The 22,974-nt window shown below is 44.4% G+C and overlaps 1 protein-coding gene across 9 annotated transcripts in view; it reads right to left on the minus strand.

Moving 5' to 3' along the window:
* The window catches only part of LOC105497437 (OCA2 melanosomal transmembrane protein), a 387,654-nt gene that overhangs the window by 313,177 nt on the left and 51,503 nt on the right, over positions 1-22,974 (minus strand). For 8 of the 9 annotated variants that reach the window (XM_071067306.1, XM_011768534.3, XM_071067305.1 and 5 more), the window contains exons 3-5: positions 9,881-9,979; positions 5,598-5,786; positions 2,593-2,650 (exon numbers count right to left, since the gene is read on the minus strand). In XM_071067306.1, coding sequence (XP_070923407.1) covers positions 2,593-2,650; positions 5,598-5,786; positions 9,881-9,979 — 346 coding nt within the window. Of the gene's footprint in view, positions 1-2,592; positions 2,651-5,597; positions 5,787-9,880; positions 9,980-13,157; positions 15,514-22,974 lie in introns of those variants that run through there. The other variant, XM_011768528.3, reaches the window with a different exon arrangement.

A 22,974-nucleotide genomic window follows, 5' to 3' on the forward strand; every position in this document is an offset into this window, starting at 1 on the left:
TGTTTGTGAAATTTGCAAAGCACCTTATACACCATCAAAAAGTAAATTAAACTGATGATAACATGAGATTATAGAAATTCAAATCATTCCTCAAATTCCATTTTGGATATATCCACAAATCACCTAAAGTCCATCTCACAGAAGAAGGCTAAGACTGGACACAGCTCAGGTCAGCTCTTAGGGACTAGGGGAGACCTGGCCCACCCAGCCTGGTTCCTCTGAAATCTTAGAGCACCTGCCAGGCCCTGCTGAGCAGTGGGGCTTCAGAACCACACATTCATGTGAGTAGGAAGTGGCAAGGCAAATTGGTAGCCAAAAATATCAAATCGTGAAGCTTTCAGAGCTCAGTGTAATTGGTTTTCCTTTTCTAGCACAGGTTTCCTTTCTCCGGGTCACAGATCTCCTCCCTCACGGGTTGGTTATTAAGAAGTTGACTGTACTCAGCTCAACGCAATCAGCACTGACTTCATACACCACCCTGCTGTCCTCATGTCGCAGCTGAGAGCTGACCCAGGGCCACAGACATTCCTGCACGCACACAGAGCCACAACACACATGTCACGCGTGCAGGTCATGAAACAGCCAGCAACAGCCACTCACATCATGCACAGGGGGCCCTGTCACCAGGGCAGGCTGCATGGGAGAGCACATCATGGAACACAGCTCAGACCCACCCTTGCCCACCACCACAGTCACACCCCCATCACAGCAGCACCTACCACCCACTGTGGTCTCCCAACAACTGCCCATGCACACCATCTTAGAGCAACACTCAAAAGTGACACTCACCCAAAACAACTCCACAAAGCACAAGCACAACCTATCATGGTCACAGACCACAACCCACACAGCTCACACAGGTGCACACACAGAGACACGCAGCAGGCACAGGGGACCACACACAACCTACACAGCTCACACTGGTGCACACACACAAACACAGAGCAGGCACAGGCATCACACAACCACACGCAGACATGACACACAGTCACAGACAGGAGACCACACACCCACCTGCACACACACAGACACACAACGAGAGACAGCGGACCACACACCCACCTGCACTCACACAGACACACAACCAGAGACGGGGGCCACATACCCACCTGGACACACACAGACACACAACCAGACAGTAGACCACACACCCACCTGTACACACACAGACACACAACCAGAGACAGGGGACCACACACCCACACGCACTCACACAACCAGAGATGGGACCACACACCCACCTGCACTCACACAGACACACAACCAGAGACAGGGGACCACACACCCACCTGCACACACACACACACACAACCAGAGACAGGGGACCACACACCCACCTGCACACACACACACAACCAGAGACAGGAGACTACAAACCCACCTGCACACACACAGACACACAACCAGAGACAGGACCACACACCCACCTGCACACACACAGACACGCAACCAGAGACAGGAGACTACAAACCCACCTGCACACACACAGACACGCAACCAGAGACAGGACCACACACCCACCTGCACACACACAGACACGCAACCAGAGACAGGGGCCACACACCCACCTGCACACACACAGACACGCAACCAGAGACAGGGACCACACACCCACCTGCACACACACAGACATGCAACCAGAGACAGGAGACCACACACCCACCTGCACACACACAGACACGCAACCAGAGACAGGGACCACACACCCACCTGCACACACACAGACACGCAACCAGAGACAGGGGCCACACACCCACTCATTGGGCAAATGTATTTTGAGTGCCACTATGTGACCCTGACTCAGGCTACACCAGGCCACAGAGCACACCAAGGCTGGCAGTGGGACTCATGTCACCTCAGAGGGCACAGAGGTGTCCCTGCGGCCCTGGCTCCCTGCTCGGGCTCCTGTGCCTTTCCCCTGGTGGGTCCATCTGCTGGGACCCCTCCAGTGAAGAACAGCACCGCCCACTGCCATGGGCTCACCAAAGCAGCCCTCGCCCTCCCCTCGTTCCCACACCCTGTTCCCTACGAGGGCATCTGACGTTGGTTTGGCTCCAGAATGTGTCTGTTTTGAATATTCATGTATTTGAAAGGATAGAGATGTCTGGGCAAATAAAATCAGAGACACCTCCCCAGAGGGGGCAAACTTCAGAGCTTCAACACACACCGCTGGACAGAGGCCCAGCGCACAATCTCAAAGGAGCACTGAGACACTCTGGGCTATCCACGATCTCCAGATGTGTCCCAACACACACGAACAGTGCTACTGTCCGGGGCTGAACAGGGAAGTAGGAAACCACTCGAGGAGGGAAGCGAGCCCCACAGCCAGCTATCCGGCCTTCCACATGGCAACACCATGCTGCCCGGCTTCTGCTGTGTGACTGGGACCACAGCAGAGGGCACAGCTGCGGCCCTCGACCCCCTCAGCCCGCTGCCCCACAACCCTCGCATCTCCTCCAAAGAAAGTCAGATAATCAGGTGAAGAGGGCCAGGCACTAAGCCCCACATCTCAGGTTCCCCCTGCTATACAGCCAAAGGCACACAGGGCTTCCACGGACCCAACAGCAGTGCTGGGGCAGCCACGGTACTCACAGAGCACAGCACCACAAAGACAAACAGGCCCGTGACTTTCAGCCACTGCACACAGCGCCTGCAAGAGAAAAGGTAGGACCTTAGTGGCAAGGGCAGCAGTCCTGTTGCCCAGACTCAGACAGCTTTCTGCAGCCTTGAGTAACTTCCATCTCACAGCGTGTGTTCTGAATTCTTTCCAAACGTGATATGAGGGAGAACACCCTCATATCAGTGACCAGTGAACCTACAGCCCCATCCAAAGGAACATGGTGGAGGTTCCAGAGGAGAACAAAGTTCACCAAAGTGTTTGCACATAGCTTGTTGTTCGGGAAACTAAAGTTCAAGATTTGAGACTCTTTGATAGCGGTTTAAAGCCTCCCATTTCCTGGAAAAAAGTACACTGAATGCCTTACCTTGTCCTTCTGATTCATATTTATCAATTATTTTCCCCTAAGTTTTCTGAAAGGTAGGAATACAGATTGATCATCAAATACAAAAACTAATAACTTAAGAAAGAAATTGTTATGCTGTTACTGGTTGTACCAGCAGAGTCTCTTAAGAATTCCTTAGGCAGTAACTTAATTAACCATCAAGCCACACACTCGGCCCCTACCAAGAACCTCTAAAGCCATTCCGGCCCCCTCAGCATTACCCATTTCTTAACCATGACCCCCAGGCCCTACATGAACCAGAGCCTGGCCTGCACTCTGCTGCCCTTCTGTTCCACCAACATCCTTGCTGCACCCAGACAGGACCACAGGGCCTTTGCCCTGCCAGGATGCTCCCTGACTGCAGTCCTCCCGTCATGCCCATCTCTGTTCACTCAGCAGCCAGACCCCATCGCCCAACGGCACCATCACCGCCCAGTCAGGTTGTGCTCTCCCACCAGCTGTTCCGTGAGGGCAGGCACTAGAGCGTTTCTGCTTCGTCCCCACACAGGGAAGGATGCTGGTACATAGCCCATGCTTGATGTATGTGTGTAGAATGAAGTTAAGAAACTCCATGTTGGAACATCTTTTTAATACTCTCCTCAGTTAAGTTTCATCTGTCTTTGAAAACCTTCTTTCTGATCCTTTGAAAATGGTAAAATCTTGTTTTGCATTCTCTTAGATTTAATGAATTTGATGAATAATCAGTTCACGCTTCCCAATTATGATTCAACAGCTCCTACTTAAATAGGAATCAAAATGACATTTCTTTTTAAAGCATGAAGCATTAATTGAGCTATTCTAAATACAAATTTCTTTCTACATAACTGACATCTGCAGCAGAGCTGACAACCCAAAATAAAAGGTTTTTTACAAGATTCTTCACTGATCACGCATGGTACTTTTTAGACATGTTATAAAGAATGGCGCTAACGTCTTTTAGTTCAGTGGCAAGCTCAAAGGCAAATACTCCATGAATCAGAGAAGATAAAACAAGCACTGAATGCAGAAGTCTCAAATGTACTTGATTCTATTTTTCCTGGTTGTGGGACAGCTGAGGACACGGCCTCCTCGGGAGTGGGAGTGGTCACCATTCAGCTGGGAAAAGGCTGAACAGTGTCAGGATTTGCCATCTTGTTGGCCCACGGCGCCAGAACTGCACTCACACAATTTCACCCAACTCACATAATCTCATAGCGGATTCACCGGCCAAATGTATACTGCGCCCACGGCGGGGCTGAGACCCCGTCTCATCAGGAAGCGGCTACATGCGGGTGGGAGTCACAGCGGGAAGAGACAGCTCCATGTCAAGCAGCGGAGCGAGGGATCTGGGATCGAATCCCTGCCCCTTGGCTTGGCTCAGTGTGGCCTTGGGCAAAAGCCTTACCGTCCTCGAGGCACCCCCCGTGAACCTCCCAGGATTGCTGGGAAGATGCATAGGACAGCGGCTCCCCCACGTTCCGCGGGGAGTCTGAGGCGGGCCTCTCCGCACCCCGGGAGGTGCACTTGGAGCGTGCAGGCGGGCACACTTCCAACCAACCGCGAGCATCTTCAGAGAAGACGGGTCCCCATGCACGGACGCTAACATTTGACGACTGAGTACTGTTTTTTCACTTATCTAGGGCTTTCGCACTTACTATCTTAGTGAAGGCCCGCGAGATGCCACAGAGCCAGGAGCGCAAGCGCGACAGGGCACAGTTGCGCGGCCAGGCCAGGCCCTGCCACGGGCGCTCAGCGACGTCAGGGCGGATCCAGAATGAAAGCCCACAGGTCCTGGCTCCCAAACCTCGTTCTGTCCCGGAAATGCTGCTTTCAAACATGTCCCTCTCAAAAGAACTCTTTCAAATGAACTGGCCCATGGGAGGAAACCCAGCAGATAAACAAGCCGGCAACGTGAGAGCGCTCCGGCCCGCGCGCACCCTGGGCCTCCCGCGCATGCGCGCCCCAGGCCTGCACCCGCACGCGTACCCCATTCCCGCGCCCGCCGTCGCCCTGCGCATGCGCATCCCCGCCCCCATTCCTCCCATACGCATGCGCACCGTCCACTTTCTCGCTGCAGCTCCGCTTCCCCCAGCATGGTTCTGTGCTCCGCGTACCCAAGACAAAGGCTTACACATTAATGGTTTTCCAACGGATCGTAAGTTCTAAAATGTTTCCAGCCTTAAAAGGGTTTCTGGGGCCCACAGCACAGGAGGGAACCGCACCCCTCAGGCTGTGCGCTGAGCCAGACCCACTCCTTCCTCAGTAACTGCAAAGGTGTATCAACTTCCAAAACGCCCTGGGACCCCTGAAGCAAACAGATCCTATTTGCAAACCTAAAGGCCGTGAAGACCCCAACCCCACGAGCAGGAAGGAGAGGAGTGTACTGTGTCAATCATTTAGGGTTGTCCTCTCAGGCGCTGCATGATTTGCAGGCCGCCTTAAATGTCTCCCTAGGCCCGGGTGAAAATAAGTCACCTTGAAGGAAAAGTACAGCCTGGCCAGATGGACAAAACTCATCCTCTTCTTCACCCTGCTGGTTTGAAAGACGGAGAGGGCACGCAGGACGCGATGTGCGGCTGCCGCTGCTGCCAGGGTGGGCACCCCACGTCTGCCTACCTCAGCTTGGAAAGACGGAGCCGGACGTGCGGGCTGTCCAGAAGGTCCCCCTTCTCCGAGGAGGCAGAGGCAGACAGACCAGACACCTCCCTGCTCAGCAGGTACCTTCGCTCCCAATCAGCAGAGCCGTCTTCCCAAGACTCGTCAGCAGTGATGAACTCTGGATGGTAAACAGGTATGCACCGTGACCTGGAAAGCAAGAGAGGTGTGGTTGTTTCTCCTGAAATAGTAATGGCTGCAAAGGAAGCTTTCCTCTGAGTCCTGACTGTGTGAAATGGCGCCGAATCAACCCTGGTCTTTCAAAGGACCACAGACAGTGGCCCGCTCACATACTGGTGGGAATGGTTTTTTTGTGACCTCACAGAACACTTAGGTCAAAGGAAATTTCCTGGAGTCACTAAAGTCTTCAAAATGAATTGTGGGCCTTCAAGAAACCAGCTTTTTCTGAGTTTGGGACTTTCCAAGAAAGCTGTTTCTGGCTGAGACCAGTTCCCACTGATTTCAGCGTTTGCTTTTTCACTGCACACACTGCAGTAGTCAATACCTAGACGTGTGAGACTTGTCCAGGGTGAGGGGTGTCAGTTTTTCCTCCTCTGTGTAGATCTCTTTCTGCAGTGGAGCTGTAGGGAAGGTGGCCTGCCTGGCTTCCCACACAACATCCACAGAAGCACGAGCAGGAAGAGGGAACATTAGTATCTAACTAGACAGGCCAAGAATGGGGCCTATATCTAGATGACTCAATGGGAATCATAAGCTTTTCTCAGAATTACTTGAAAACACATCCATTTACTTTTGGAATTTTTGTTGTTGTTTTGTTTTGTTTTTCTTGAGACAGAGTCTTGCTCTGTCACCCAGGCTGGAGTGCAGTGGTGCAATTTCAGCTCACTGCAACCTCTGCCTCCCAGGTTCAAGCGATTCTCCTGCTTCAGCCTCCCCAGCAGCTAGGATTACAGGCACACGCCACCACACCTGGCTAATTTTTGTATTTTTAGTATAGATGGGGTTTCATCATGTTGGCCAGGCTAGTCTCAAACTCCTGACCTCAACTGATCTGACTGCCTTGGCCTCCCAAAGTGCTGGGATGTATAGTCATGAGCCACTGTACAGAGCCTCCATTTACTTTTGGTTGAATCCCTGACCTTCTGATCGATTCCTTCAGTTTAGATGCACTTGACTCTTAAAAGGTTGTACCAAAAGCCAGAATTTTCATGTATCACATAGAATATTCTTGGGATCACAATACTGACGTTAACAGATGTGATCTGTGATAGACTGGAATAGAGCCAGCTCAATGGGGCATTGTGATACTCCTGAACACTTACGACTGCTTTAAAAGTGGTTCACAAGGAAAAATATTCAGAAGAAGCAGCCCAGAGACGCCAATTAGGCTGTGTATAACCAATGTGTAACAAGATAACACACGACTTTGAAAATAGTCGATAATCCGATCAATTTTGTGATTGGAAAATGCTCAGGTGTGTGAGAAATAATATCACACCAACTGCTGAAAAAAACAAAATTGGAACCAAAAAAAACTTTTCTTCTAAGAAGAAAGAGGAAAGCAAGTTAATGTCATTGCCTTCTAGAGCAGTGCTGTGCAATAGAACTTTCTGTGGTGATACAAATGTTCGAATCCCTGTCCAGTATGGCAGCCACATGTGCTATTGGTCACTTGAAGTGTGGCTAGTGCAACTGAAGAAGTGAATGTTTAATGTTAATTAATTTAAATTTAAATAACCATCTGTGAAGAGTTGTCAGTGCAGAGACAGGGCATGCTCTGACCTTTGTACCACATATTCCTGCTCTCAACACCCTTAAAAGAATACTTCTGAAAATATGTAAATCAATGGATATTATCCTAATAAGCCATTTGATCAGATTAAAACTGAAACAAAATAAAGTTGATAAAAGTAAAGTATGAAAAACACATTCGTACCACCAATACCTTAATTAGCTTCATGCAAAAAGAGAAAAGGAATACATTTTGTAAGCAAAGCTGACCCATGTTCTACTCCCTTGAAATGGTTTTTGTGACATGAGGCCCAGCTCGTGCTCCGCATGCCAGGAAAAATGCTTACGCATTAATGGTTTTCCAATGAACTGCAAATTCTAAAATGTTGCAGGCCTTCACAATTTACCAAGTAATTCAACAGAAAGCATTAAGGGAATAGGTGTGTGAAGTCTTTGTCTTAAGTTATTAATTAGGAGCAACGGAGCATAATTAAGTTATCCCCCAGTACAGACGCTTGAAGCAGCTGGGTCAGTGGAAATGCCTCAGCTTACACTCCTTACCCATCCAGTCACTGAGGGGCTGGTGGCAGGGACTGTGCTAGGTGCCAGGATGCACGATGAAGAGGGCACAGGCTGGCTGACATAACCACAGATAGCACACAGGCCAGTCTGGAAGTAAGGGCATGAATGCAGTGTTTGAGAGCACAGGAGAAGCACTGACTCTTGGTGGGTGCGGCAGAAACAACCAAGGGCTCTCAAAGGCAGTGACATCTGAATGCCCTTGACAGGAGTAGGACTGACTGCCCTGGAGAGACAGAGAGGGAAGGAGTTTCCTCTAGTCAAGGGCTTCCTGTGAACAAATCATCCCTGCACTGAGAAGTAATAAATCCAGATGCCTGCATCCCATCCAAATCCTGTGAGCAGGAGTATTTGGAGGCTGAGGACAGGAATGCACATGGCGTGCAAGCCCCACCTAAAGTGTGAAGCCTGGCCCCCTGCCCTGGCTGCAGACTGGGCTGGGGAGAGAGGAGGCAGCTCCTTGGAACCTCAGAAGTGAGTGAAGGAGACAGAACAGCCTGCCTGTCAATGCAGGTACACACCAGCAGTGGGCGCCTGTCGATGCAGGTACACACCAGCAGTGGGCGCCTGTCAATGCAGGTACACACCAGCAGTGGGCGCCTGTCGGTGCAGGTACACACCAGCAGTGGGCGCCTGTCGATGCAGGTACACACCAGCAGTGGGCAGGGAAAGGAGAATCCCTGATGTGCAAATAGGTGATTCACAATCAAAGCTGTTGAAACTTTTAATTATTTTGAGTCTTAAAAGAATGTGATTATGGGATGAGTCACATAAGAGGCAGCTGTGGCCTTCTTTTCTCTGATTCTAGGTTTGCCTTTTTCCTTACCTACATTGTTTTGTAAAGTCTTGTAAAAGACGAACGGGCATCAGAGAAGACCCCTTCCCTCTTCACTGTTGATCTTCATTGATAGATTAACTTCCTTCTTTCTTCTCTCACACAAAGACCTCATGACTATCCCATTGTCTAACATGGAACGTCAAATATACTCTTTGAAATTGGAGGGGGAGCAAAGCTGTAACTAATCAAATTGCTGTAACTCATAAACCAGCCATGTATGGGAAACGTAGTCCTTCTCCATTTCTTTGTTTTCTGCCTATATGGATATGAATAAGACCTTAACTTTTCAGTTTTGGAGCACTGATCCCATTCTTTTGGATCCTATGTTTCCCAAATGGCTATCCTCAGCTTTGTGCTTGAATAAATAATTTTAAACTGGGTTCTGATAGTTTTTATTATTTCAGATTGACAGTGACAATGTCACCAAGTTTGTGATGTGCAAGGAGCCCGGAAACATGGAGCAGGTGGCTCAGGCTTCTGGCAGTTTGTTTGCAGAAAGAAAAGAAGATGCAGGCCTGGCCCAAGGCCCTTCATCCCAGAAGGAAGCATCTGTAACTTACCCTCCAGGTCAGCTCTGCTCAGGCAATTCCAGAACCACCCTGATTTGTGTCCAAAAAGGACCTGTAAGTTTGCAGGAAATTAGGTTTTCTTGTGAAACACATATACAGGATTTCTCAACTTCGTCACTACTGACATTTGTGCTGGATAGTTCTTTGTGGTGGGGGCTGTCCTGTGCATTGCAGAATGTTTGGCAGTATCCCTGGCCTCTACCCTTAAATGCCAGAAGCATCTCAGCCCTCAGTGTGACAACCAAAAATGTCTCCAGACAATGCCGACCTCACCCCTAGCTGACAAACCCCAGCCTGGTAAGACAATGCGTCAGAGCTTTGTGCATGCGTGAGTGTGTGTGTGTGCTGTGCAATTGCTGCAGGGTTATGCTCAAGGCCATCTGGAAATTAATAGCCACAGAATATAACCACCCGAATCATGAACATCTACTACAACAAATTGTCAAGGATCTGGCAGAGGTTAAACATGTCCAGTAAAAATTCATATCTCAAGAACTTCTCCAGCATACGTGCCAAGTGCAATGCTCGGAAACTCTTACTTTCATATGACGGGGGAAATATCTCACCCTTTCTCTTGTAAGGAATTCCTCAGCAAAGGAGTGTTTTCTGTAAAGCAGGAATCTTTAGACCTGGAGCTGGACATCTGGGGCAAAGGAAAGTGAGACCTGAAAGAGACAAGGAAGGAAACAGAATCACCAACACAGAAATAACGAATGTGTTCCCAGCACTTGGGCGCTAGATTCAAGAATGTGCCCAAGATTCAGTGATAAATCTTACAAGGAAATTTGCCTAAGGGTCTGTCTGAATTGTAAAAGGCTGAAGTTTTAGAAGACACCATAAGAAATACCTCTCCTCCCCAACTCAATTGAAAATGCACAGCAGACACTCGCACAGGAGACCAAATACTACGGGATGACACTTTTAGGCTCGCTTTTGCATTAGCAGGAGATTCAGGCCACCTTTGCTATTTCATGCAGAGCTGCTCCTCAAGAAAAACATTCAGAGGACGGGACACAGTGGCTCACGCCTGTAATCCCAGCACTTTGTGAAACTGAGGTGGGTGAATCACAAGGTCAGGAGTTCAAGACCAGCCTGGCCAATGTGGTGAAACCCCGCCTCTACTAAAAATACAAAAAAAAAAAAATTAGCCAGGTGTAGTGGTGGGCACCTGTAATACCAGCTACTCTGGAGGCGGAGGCAGAGAATTGCTTGAACCCAGGAGGCGGAGGTTGCAGTGAGCCGAGATCACACCACTGCACTCCAGCCTGGGCGACAGAGCGAGACTCCTTGTCAAAAAAAAAAAAAAAGATTCAGAGCCTCGTTGGCCCTTTTGTAGGCAGAAAATTCTATTTGCTAAAATAATAAGAAATTCACTTTTAAAATATACTAATGGCTGCCACTGGAAGACCAATCAGCAGAAGTCAGGACCAAGGGGTGGGAATGAGACAACAACCAGAATGGCAAGGAGGAAGCTCTCCAAGGACAGCAGCCACAACTGAAGCAAAGCAAAGGTTCGCACTGGGCAGGGTGGTCCTCCACCACACTGGCCTGCCTGCCATATGGAAGGACCACCATAAATGTATCATTCAAATCAGGAGCTTGTTGAACAGGAAGTAACTGCACAGCCACAACTAAGTCCACCGGCATGTGTGGTCACCCTCATTAAAGGACACTTGATGTTAAAAGACAACTAGCTTTCCATGAGAAGTGGCAGGAACAATTTTCGTTCCTGATCACTGAGAATATGTCATTTTATATGCTGATACACTGCCTTTCTTACAGGATCCCAGGCCAGGTAGAGATGCTGTAGATGCTATGAAACATTTACCCGGGCAAATAACAGTAATTCTTTCCGATCACAAATGCACAATGGAAGAAATTTTAAGAAAAATATTTTTGCTGCTTTCTCATTCAAGCATTCACCTGTGAGATAGACAATAAGACTCCTGTGGATGAGTAAAACATGGGCCCCTGAGTTGTGTCTAACACCAGCACCATGTCTCTGGGAAGTCAGAAAAGGAGTCTGTCTGGGGCCAGTGAGTATCCGCTGGGCATCATCTCTGGGCAGCACTGGGCCACTTCCCATGGAGAACACAGGTGACTGAGGACTCACCTCAGAGGCTTAATGGCCAGTAGAGGTCAGCATGGCAGGAGAGAGAATTATAAAGTAGGTGCTTTAACTTTGACAAATGAAGGTAGAGAGATTTGGAAGAATCTCTCTGCCCAAGAGATTTAATAATTAGCATACTTTTAGCTGCTCAAACTGGCTTACAGTTGAGATCCTCCCAATCCTGTTTCCCATAACTATAAATCTGTAACTGTAACCCCCTAGGTACATTTAGAAAATGTCATAGTGAGTGGACCAAACAACCAGATGTTTTCTGATACTCCCTGGGGTGGTCTAGGAGAGCTGAGTGTTACGGAGATGGTGACCTTCCTCATATTATTTAACAACCCTGAGCTTCCATTTTCTCAGTCATGCAATGTAGATTAAAAGAAAACAAGGCCAAGCATGGTGGTTCAAACCTGTAATCCCAGCAAGGTGGGAGGATCGATTGAGGCCATGAGTTCAAGACCAGCCTGGGCAACATAGCAAGATCCTATCTCTATGGAAAGTAAAAATAATAAAAAATTATCTGGGCGTAGTGGTGCACACTTGTAGTCCTAGCTACTTGGAAGACTGAGGCGGGAGAATCACTTGAGCCCAGGAGTTCAATGGTGCAGTGAGCTATGATGGAGCCACTGCACTCCAGCCTGGAGGAGACCCTCTCACTTTAAAAAAGAAACAAAAACCCTTGGTTTTCTTATATTAACTAAGGAGATGTAAATGGAAAACATAAAGATAGATTGTGGATATTGGTTCACTGAGGTTCACTAGACTGTGAGCTCTTTAAGAATGACTGCCATGTTTTCATCTTGTTTTATTTGGTACTGTAAGTGGCACCCAGGTCAAAGTAAGTTCTTAATAAACACTCAATAATAAGCTGGGCACAGTGGCTCACACATGTAATCTCAGCATTTTGGGAGGTCAAGGCGGGTGGATTGCCTGAGCCTAGGAGTTCACGACAAGCCTGAGCAACATGGCAAAACCCTGTCTTTAAAAAAATTCAAAAATTAGCCAGGTGTGCTGGTGCACACCTGTAGTCCCAGCTACTGGGAAGGCTGGTGAAGGGTTGATTGCTTGAGCCTGAGAGGTCAAACCTGCAATGAGCTGGGATTGTGCTACTGCACTCCAGCCTAGGCAATAGACCAAGATCCTGTCACAAAAACACATACATACTTAATAATGAACGGGTTAAAACCTAGCAATCATAGCTTATTTGCATGAGATTGGCTTTTTAAACAAGTCTCCTAAATCATTATATCAATAATGTTTATAGACTCAATATTGACCCTCTGAAGAAAGGACAGTGCTCAGGAGGGTGGAGGCGCTATTGTTCCTTGGAAAGCGTGACCCATGGGGTCTCAAAAGAGCCCGCAGCAGCAGCACATCGTGCAGTGAAGCATGACCCACGGGGTCTCAAAAGAGCCCACAGCAGCAGCACGTCGCACAGTGTGGAGGATTTACCTTCTTGCCACTAAGAAGGAAAATTAGAAATGGGGAAAAATCCAAAGTCCATTTTATCTTCTCTGTGGTGGCCATATCTGGCTGATTTTTGTTACTGTTTAACATTTACATTTATGCACTTCGTGTACACAGAGTATTTTATAATTGTAGTTAAGCATATAGGTAATCATTTCTGAGCTTTTTTATGTAGTTATATTTCTAAAAATCCAAAAGTAAAATGAGTTTCACCAGGAAATTTCCTAAAGAGACTTTGGGCCATTCCAATTTAAACTTACCACCATCCAGATACCATTTTCAATGTTCCAAATCCATTCCTCTCTGCAAATAGGGGAAGCACCACGGAGGCCCTGGGGCCCTGTTGCTTGATAGAATCCCTGGCCTATGACCCAGAGAGCTCACAGATCACATGTAGAGAAGATTCAGGATTGCCCAAAAACATTTTCCAGAGGCTAAAAATAAAAATGGCAGTCCACAAAGCTGAAAGCCCAATTTTTTCTCCTTTTGACTTCAATAAGGCAGAAAATATTGATGCGATCTATATTATTCCTGACTTTTCCTCTTCCGAAAAGATAAATTGCATTGACGTTTTTCTGACTTCACTCTAAGACTGGGCACTGTCTAGTTTTACTAATTTCCGCGTTGTCTGATTCCCCCCATGTCTCAACAAACTCTGTATATACATTTACAAAATCCGTATGTATCTATACATTTATACTTATTTTAAAGGAAATTACAGAAGATAACACATAAAACAACTGCACCTGTACATAATTCTATAATTCAGAGATATCCAATGTTAACATTTAGAGAATTTCCTTTCAATGTTTTTTTCCTACATATAAATGAATATTTTTAGGTCAGATTCATACATATGAGTGCAAAGACACACATTCACACATATACATATTCACATATGCAAATTGCTTTGTCCTCTAATCGTTCAGCTCAGCTATCTCATTAGCATTTCACAGCTTATCAAATATTAGCTATTCTTCTACAACGTGATTTTAATATCAGCCATCATATTCCATTACTTGGATCATCAAATTAAGCCTGACCATCTGTCTGTTGACGGAAATTTAGGGGATTTCTGGTTTTTTACCTGGATAAATAGCAAACACTATGTGAGTCCTGATAGATAAGTCTTTGTGTGTGCCTTTAATTCTTTCCTGAGGATAGATTCCTAGAAGTGAGGTCACAGGATCAAGACGTTTCCTGGTGCCCATGGTCCTCTCGCTGGAAGAGAGCCCATCCCCATTACTCCACGTTTCAGTTACAGGCAGGAACAAATCCCGATCTCCACCAGTCCTGGGTATTAGCCATGTTTACAATCCTTGAACAGTAAGTGTTAAGCAGCCAGAATTGATGCGTCTGAGGCAGATCCACCATTGCCAAGAATCCTTGCTACCATGATTATTAATAAGACAGGTTCATGCCAGACTGTGCGATGGAAACAGTTTCTTGCGCACGCCTGTGCCTCTTCTGCCCTCTTCTTCAACAGTTTCCTCATCCCTAGACCCCTTAGTTCTTTCTAAATCAAAACACTGAACAGCCCTATAATGCTTATATCATCATATTGACCAAAAAAAGAGGTAAAAATGTTGAAAATATTGAATACCTAATATATGAACACTTTCAAGAGAATTTACATTTTTAAAGGCCAAAAAAAAGACAATGGTTAGTGCAAACGACAGTCCGGGGAGGTGGTGATTGGGGTACCAGGGGTGGAGGAAGAGGTTTGCCCTCAGCCTTTTTTAGGACCTGTGCCACATAGGCACCATTTATGCAGCCATTGCTGAAGTCAGTTCTGCTTGACAAGATGATGCAGAGCCAATAACAAGGAATGCAAAATGCTTTCACTGCCTTAACCTGTGCATGACCAAATTCACATCCACAGACTCTCCAAGGGATGCTCTGCTCAAGTCATAGGCAGGCTCTTTCCCAGGCACCAGTCAGGAAGACCACAGAGCAGGCAGCAAAGTCGAGAGCCAAGGGCTCAGGAGAGAGGGCAGGTGGCAGATGGCAGATGGCATCAGCCATGCAGAGCCCTGTAGAAGAGCTGCTGGGAGTGGGACCAGCCTGGGAGTGGGATCAAGAGAAATCAAAAGAGGGCCAGACTGGGAGTGGGACCAAAATAAATCAAGCAGAAGTCAGAGGGCAGGAAGGCAGCTGGTGGTACCTCAACACCCAGGTCCGGAGGCCTGAAACGGGAAGGACCCCAGTGGTCGGTAACATTGGAGATCAGCTGTAGGAAAACCAAGCGGAGCAATGAGGCCTCCTCCATAACAGCCTGTGCAGCAGTGGCCAGGAGGGGCCCCTCATGGGAAGTATCTCCCTGGGCAAGAGACAGGCTGCAGACAGCAGAAGCGGGATTAGGCCTTCTATTTGGGCCCTTCACTGTCTTTGTCCCGATAACTTGACAGTATCTCTGAAGTATCCTGTAGAGAAAAGGCCTTTTCCCCACCATGTTATTACCAGGATTTTATCTGATGAGTATTAATGGTCATTTAAGTGAGTACATTCTGTGTTAGGCTCTTGCTGAAGCTGTCGCCTTTGTTATCATGATAACCCTGAAGGTACATAATACTAGCCCCATTTTAAAAGGAGCAAATGGGACTCAGGATAGGCTCCCAGCTGCTGAGGGCAGGGCCAAGATATGTCAAGCACCCGATGCCATCCCCCAACCCTTCCCTCCCACCAGGAGGCAACATAGCCCAGCCTGAGGACTGTGCCAGGCATGGTGCCCTCTCTACAGAGGTACTCTGCATGGAGCAGCAGTCATGGGGAGCCACAGCAAGCCAGCAGAGCCCAGCCCTCCTGTAGCCCCCTCTGCCCAGAAGGCTGACTAGCAAGGTTTCACCTGTCTGTTTCTTTCTCTCTTTCTCTTTCTCTATCCCTATCTCCTCCTTTCTCTCTTTCTCTTTCTGTATCCCTAGGTACTCTCTTCTCTCTTCTCCTCTCTTTCTCTATCCCTCTCTCTGATAGGGACTCTTGTTTGTGGCCTGTTTTCATCCTAGCTTCACTGACCCAAGCTACCTTTCCAGAAGGAAAAAGGAAACTAGCAGGCAGTGGTAAAGCTAGGTTCACCCGAAAAGCAACGACACAGAACACAGCCAAACATGCTTCTCATGGACAGAAGGCAGGTATGAGGAAGACGAGTGGGGAAGCTGCCAGCTCTCATGGGCAATTTTCTCACAAGACTTGGAAGGAGACTGACTCCTCACCCATGTCTAGTCAGAGCCTCTGGGAGTCTAGCATCATTCTGTATGAGCAAGGTCAGCCCTTTAAGTGTAACATAACACAGAAAAAATACAGTGCAAAGTTCAGCACAGCTTTGCATGGTGGCCCTATGCACACATATTCAGGAGATAGAGTCACAGAACTGGGAGAGTACAGATTCACAGACTTCTCAGCAAAGAGACTGTGGGCAAAGATAGACCACAGTCCATTTAAGGCACCAAGGAGAAGTTTGAATGAGACTCTTTGGGAAATTAAAATATTGAAAAGTATACTGAAGAATTGAAAAAAAACCACAAACATGATCAAGCAAGATGCATGCTCAGAAAACATCTGAGAAGACTGTAAGCACTCACCTCATGCTGGTCTCTAGGCTCAAGGCACACCCAGCCATTTATGAAGAATTGACCCAGCACAAAGCCAGCTGCCAAAACGTTGATAAATAACTAAACAAAACCAGTGTAAATGGACTAAGCTGTCCAATCCAAAGGCAAAGAGTGGCAGAATGGATTTTAAAACATATACACACAGTTCAATTCTATGCTGTCTACAAGAGATTTACTGTAGATCAAAAGACACAAATAGGTTGAAAGTGAAAGGATAAGAAAAGATATTTCAATGCAAGTAGTAACCAAAAGAGAATTAGGGTGGCTATCTTGATATAAGACAAAATAGACTTTAAGACAAAAACTGTTACAAGAGGCAAAGAAAAATATAATGATAAAAGAGTCAATTCACCAAAAAGTTACAACAACTACAAATAATATGCACCAAACATTAGCGCTCCAAAATATATGATGCAAACACTGACAGAACAGAAGGGAAAAATCGCTCTACCATAATGGTTGAAGACTTCAATACTCCACTGTTAATAATGGATAGTATAGCCAGACAGAAGATCAATAATGAAACAGAAGACTTGAACAACATTATAAACCAATTGGACCTAACAGACATATACAAAATATACAAAAAAAAATATTCCACCCAACAATAGCAGAATACACTTCTATCTAATGTGCACATGAAACGTTTTCCAGGATAGACCATAGGTCACAAAATAAGTTTTAATAATTTTTTAAAGTTTGAAGTAACACAAAATATCTTTTCCAATCATAATAGGAATGAACTGGAAATCAGTAACAGAAGGAAAACTGGAAAATTCACCAAAATGTGGAAATTAAACAACATACTCTTAACCAATCCATCAAAGGAGGAATTAGAAGACACCTGTTATGGGCTGAACTGTGTACCTTTGAAATTCATATGTTGAAGCCCTAACCCCTAGTACCTCACAGTGTGTGAATGTGTTTGCAGATTAGGTCTTTAAGGAAATGATTAAGTTAAAATGAAGCTATTAGGATGGATCTAAACCCAATCTGACTGGTGTCCTTATAAGAAGACGAAATTTGGTCAGGCACGGTGGCTCACTTGTAATCCCAGCATTTTGGGAGGCCAAGGCAGGTGGATCTTGAGATCAGAAGTTCAAGATCAGCCTGGCCAACATGGTGAAACCCTGTCTCTGCTAAAAATAAAAAGATAGCCAGGTGTGGTGGCAGGTGCCTGTAATCCCAGCTACTCGGGAGGCTGAGACAGGGGAACTGCTTGAACTCAAGAGGTGGAGGTTGCAGTGAGCCGAGATCGTGCCACTGCACTCCAGCCTGGGTGACAGAGAGAGACTCCATCTCAAAAAAAAAAAAAAGAAGAGGAAATTCAAACACACAAAGAGACACCAGGAGCACACATGCACAGACAGAACCATGTGAAGAGGAAGGAAGAGTGGGGCCATCGCATGCCGAGGAGTCAGGACTCAGAAGAAACCAACCATACCAGCGCCTTGACCGTGGACTTCTAGCCTGAAGACCAGTGAGAAAATGAACTTCTGTTGTTTAAGTCACACAGTCTGGCATTTTGTGATGGCAATTCTAGCAAACTAATATAATACCTTGAGACAAATGAAAATGAAACATAACACATCAAAACTTGTATGGTGCAGTGAAAGCAGTTCTAAAAGGGAAATTTATAGCTGTAAATGCCAACATTAAAAAAAGAAGAAAGATCTCAAAGTAGCAACCTAATTTTACACTATAAGGAATTTGAAAAAGAAGAACAAACTAAACTCAAACGCTAACAGAAATACTAAATATTAGAGAAAAGATCTGTAGTGAATTTTAAAAATAGAGAAAATTAATGAGACCAAAAGTTGGTCTTTTGAAGAGATTAACAAAATTGACAGATCTTTAGCTAGACTGACTAAGGAAAAACTCAAATTACTAAAATCAGAAATGAAATCAGGGTCATGACTACCAATTTTTTTAAAATAAAAAGCATTATAAGAAAATACTATGAACAACTGTATGCCTCAAAATTGGATAACCTAGATGAAATGGACAAATATTCTGAGTACACACAACCTACCAAGACTGAATCATGGAGAAATGAAAAATTTTTATAGACCTACAACCAGTAAAAACATTGAATTGTTAATCAAAAACTTCCCAACAAAGAAAAGCCCTGGATGAGATAGATTTACTGGTGCTTTCTACCAAATATTTAAAGAAAAATTAACACCAATTCTTCTCAAACTCTTCCAGAAAACTGAAAAGGAGGGGAACTCATTCCATGAGGCCTAACTTCCTAACTCATTCTATGAGGCCAGCATTACCCTGATATCAAAGCCAGACAAAGACACTATAAGAAAAGAAAACTACAAACCAATATTCCTGGTGAATACTGATGCAAAAATCCTCAACGAAATACTGAATACTAAGCAAATCAAGCTCAGGAGCACATTAAAAGCATTATACACCATGATCAAGTGGGATTTATTCCTGGAACACTGAGATGGCTTAAAATAGGAAAATCAATCCATGAAATACACATTAACACAGTAAAGAAAAAAAAACGCATGATTAATTCAATTGATGCAGCAAATAACATTTGACAAAGTTCAACACCCTTTCATGATGAAAAAAAAATGCACATCCTCAGCAAACTAGGAATAGAAGGAAAATATCACAACATAATAGACTGCTTATGAAAAACCCACAGCCAACATCATACTGAATGGCGAAAGACTGAAAGTTTTTCCCTTATGATTAAGAAAAAGACAAGGATGCCTGTTTTGCTACTTTCACTCAATGCAGTACTGCAAGTTCTAGCCAGAACAGTTAGGAAAGAAAAATAAATGAAAGGCATCCAAATTGGAAAGAAATAAGTAAAATCATCTCTATTTATAGATGATACAACTTTATGTGTAGAAAACTCTAAAGATTCCATTTTTTAAAACCATTAGGATTAATAAATTCAGCATAGCTGAAAAATACAAAATCAACACACGATGGTATAGTCACACAATGGAATTTCGCACAGTAGTGGAAATAAATGAACTACAGCTAAACAAATCAATATGGATAAATCTTAGAAACATAATGTTGCATGAAGAAAAATAGAAGAATACATACATGATGCAATTTTTATAAAGCTCCAAACCAAGCAACACTGAAGAATACATTGTTTAGGATAACTGTATTTGGTTTTAGATAGAAAGAGAGTGTGTGTGAGATAAGAGAGAGAGAGGCATGCATACACACACAGGAATTTTAAACACACAATTCCAGAGAGTAGTCTCCATGTTGGGAAGCAAAGAGATGGGGTAAAAGAGGAGCCAATTGGTTGGTGAGCATACAGGGATTTGTAAAAACTAAACTTCATAATTTATCCATGTGTTACATATATTATTTCGTGTAGATCAAATATTACATGCTATTTTTAAAGGAAGAATGAACTTATCAACTTAAAAACGAGAAATTTGCACAGTAAATAAACGATACAGAGATAGATAGAAAATAGGAATTCAAGAAATGACGGGATGAAAGACTGTACTGAAACCCTGAAATACAAGATGAAAACTAATCATTTATACTTATCATTTCTAGTTATTCTATGAAATGAGACTCTTATTTTAAAAATGCCTTCTGGCTGGGCGCGGTGGCTCATGCCCATAATCCCAGCACTTTAGGAGGCCAAGGTGTGTGGATCACTTGAGGCCAGGAGTTCAAGACCAGCCTGGCCAACACGGCGAAACCCTATCTCTACTAAAAATACAAAAATAAATTAGCTGGGCATGGTGGCCCAGCTACTCGGGAGGCTGAGGCAGGAGAATCACTTGAACCCAGGACATGGAGGTTGCAATGAGCCAAGATTGTACCATTGCACTCCAGCTTGGGTGATATAGTGCAACTCTGTCTCAAAGTAAATAAGTAAGTAAATAAATAAATAAATAAATAAATGAAATACTTTCTAAAAATTAAGGAACTTGGAGGGAAAGTAAGTATTAACAGAAATATTAAAGTTTCAAATGAATTGCCAAACCAAGATGCCCTGTACATTATATAGTAATAGTAGTAGAAAAAGGGATTAAAAGAATGCAGTCTTTACAAGTGAAAAGTTTTTTCACTTTCTGCCAACATAATAAAATTTTATTCAATTATACTCTACCAATCCTAGCAGTGCCCACTAATTGGAAAATAGTTAGGGTTGATGTTAACTTTTGTTTGAACCACTAGTTTCATTACAGATGGTGCAAATTAATATTTTTAAGAGAATGTCTACAGACTGTTTTAAAAATGCTTCCAGAGAATTTGTAAGGACAGTTAACACAAGAAATGTTGAATATAAATGGATATTAATAATTGGCAAAAAGTATAATCATATGCCCCAAAGGGAGGTATTCACTGAGAAATATTTACAGGAGCAATTTTAGGATTACTTGGATGTAAGAAGATCATGTGTATTTAAGGTCTAATTTGAATTGTCCTTTCCCCTAAAGAAAGTAGTTTAAACAGCTAGTGGGCCAAGTGGTACAATTTTTGAAGTTTACAATTCAATAGAGACAGGGAGAGATGGTAGGGTAGTGCCCAAGCCCAGTGAGACACAAGAAGTAGACGTATCAGAAATAAAGCCAAATATGCACGGCTGTTTCTATCCAGCTTGCTGTGAAACTGGTGATCGCTCAATAAATGTCCAGAAATCACAATAAAGAAGATTGGTGCCCATTTTTTCTGGTGCTTGCACACAGGCAGTAAAACAGAACATTCAATCCTTGGGCTTAAGTAATTCCTCAGACATGAGGATGCAATCCTTCCTTTTCAAAGCAAATGGATGGAATGTGAAAGCCTCCTGTTTAGAGAACCACTGCCGTGTAATTAAGCAAGTTTTCAAATCTCAGCCCAGTGAGCAAAGAAATCAGTACTGGAAGAATTGTTTTCAGGCAGAAAAAACCCGAGGGAAGAAACCAGACCAACGTTCACTCCAGTTAGCTGGAAAGCCCCAAAATTAATTATTAACATTAGATGGGCTTGTGACTGGCTGGTTATTGAAGAGATAAATCATTTTTATTGCACAAAACCCAGAAGTATACTTCTCCCAAAACAAACCAGATGGGCTATGCTTTTCAAGGAAGAAAGATAAGGTTCTTCATGTTAATGAATGGTTTGCAGGCTCTGAGTTAAAAGCTGTATCTTTTCCTAATAGCCATACTTTCACAGAAAGACCAATGAATGCTTGAGTCCTGGAAAGGAAAACATTGAGCAATGTCAACAGGAACACAGATGGGCAGACAGTACCTCCATATGTTATTGGATGAAGCCTGAACTCATTCCATTTTGCCAGAGTAGACAGCTCTCTGAAAGACCATTTTACAACTGGTGTTAACGTTTTTCATATTATATATGTGTATGCGTACAACTTGCCCAACAGTGATATCCCACATAAAAAAGGGGAAGTATATGTTTAAAAAATTATTCTAACCAACATCTAATTTGAAATCAATGAAACATTGAAGGGCATTCTCTGAAATGATAGTAGGTGGCAAAGCATGCATGAAGCAGAGGGCAGACTGTCCCTAGCTCATGTTCCTAGGTAGAACCTGCCAGTGGCTCACTGGTTAGGTATATTTCCTAAGCTCTTCTTCAAAACCCACTAGCCTTCCTGGATACTCGTCCAGGATGCTTGTCCAGGAGATTCTTGTCCCAGTGGCCGGCATGGACCTGACACATACACGGCCCGGAGACTCACCACAGTGAATAACAGCACATTTCTCTGCAGATGGCAATTCTCCCTGCCACGTGCTACAGGCATCTGAGCAAGTCCTGGCTTTACAGGATTTTCTATTTGTTCTATCAATTAACGAGAAGGGGGTATTTAAATCTCTAACTATGATTCTTTCTTGTGTTCTATCAGTTTTTGCTTCGTGTATTTTGCAGCTGTGTTACTAAGTCCATACGCGCTGTGAATTATGTCTTTCTGATCACTTGGCCCCTGTATCATTATGGCCTGGCCTTCTTTGTCCCTAGTAATAGTCCTTGCTCTGTAACCTACTTTTCTGATATTAATATAGACATCCCATTTTTCTTTGAACAGTATCACTTTTAGCACTATATGTCCTTTTTCATCTTTTTGCATTTAACCTATCTCCATATGTTATTTTAATACTTAGAATGCTTTTAATACTTAGAATGGGTTCCTTTATAAGTAGCATATAGTTCAATTTTGATTTCTTTCCCAATATGACAATGTCTACTTTTTAATCGAGATCATCAGTCCATTCACACACAATGTGATTAGAAATATATTTAGGTTTAAATCTACCATCTTGATACCTGTTTTCTATTTGTCAATCTGTTCCTTGTTCCCTTTTTCCTTTTTCTGCCTGATTTTGCATTATTTTGTATGATTCCATTTTATCCTTTTATTGGCTTATTAGTTATAACTCTTTTTTATTCTAGGTGTTGCTTTAGGGTTTACAGTATACATCTTGAACTTCCCACAGTCTAACTGAAAATGGTATTATAC

Source organism: Macaca nemestrina, chromosome 7 (assembly GCF_043159975.1).
Source record: "Macaca nemestrina isolate mMacNem1 chromosome 7, mMacNem.hap1, whole genome shotgun sequence".
Taxonomy (NCBI): Eukaryota; Metazoa; Chordata; class Mammalia; order Primates; family Cercopithecidae; genus Macaca; species Macaca nemestrina.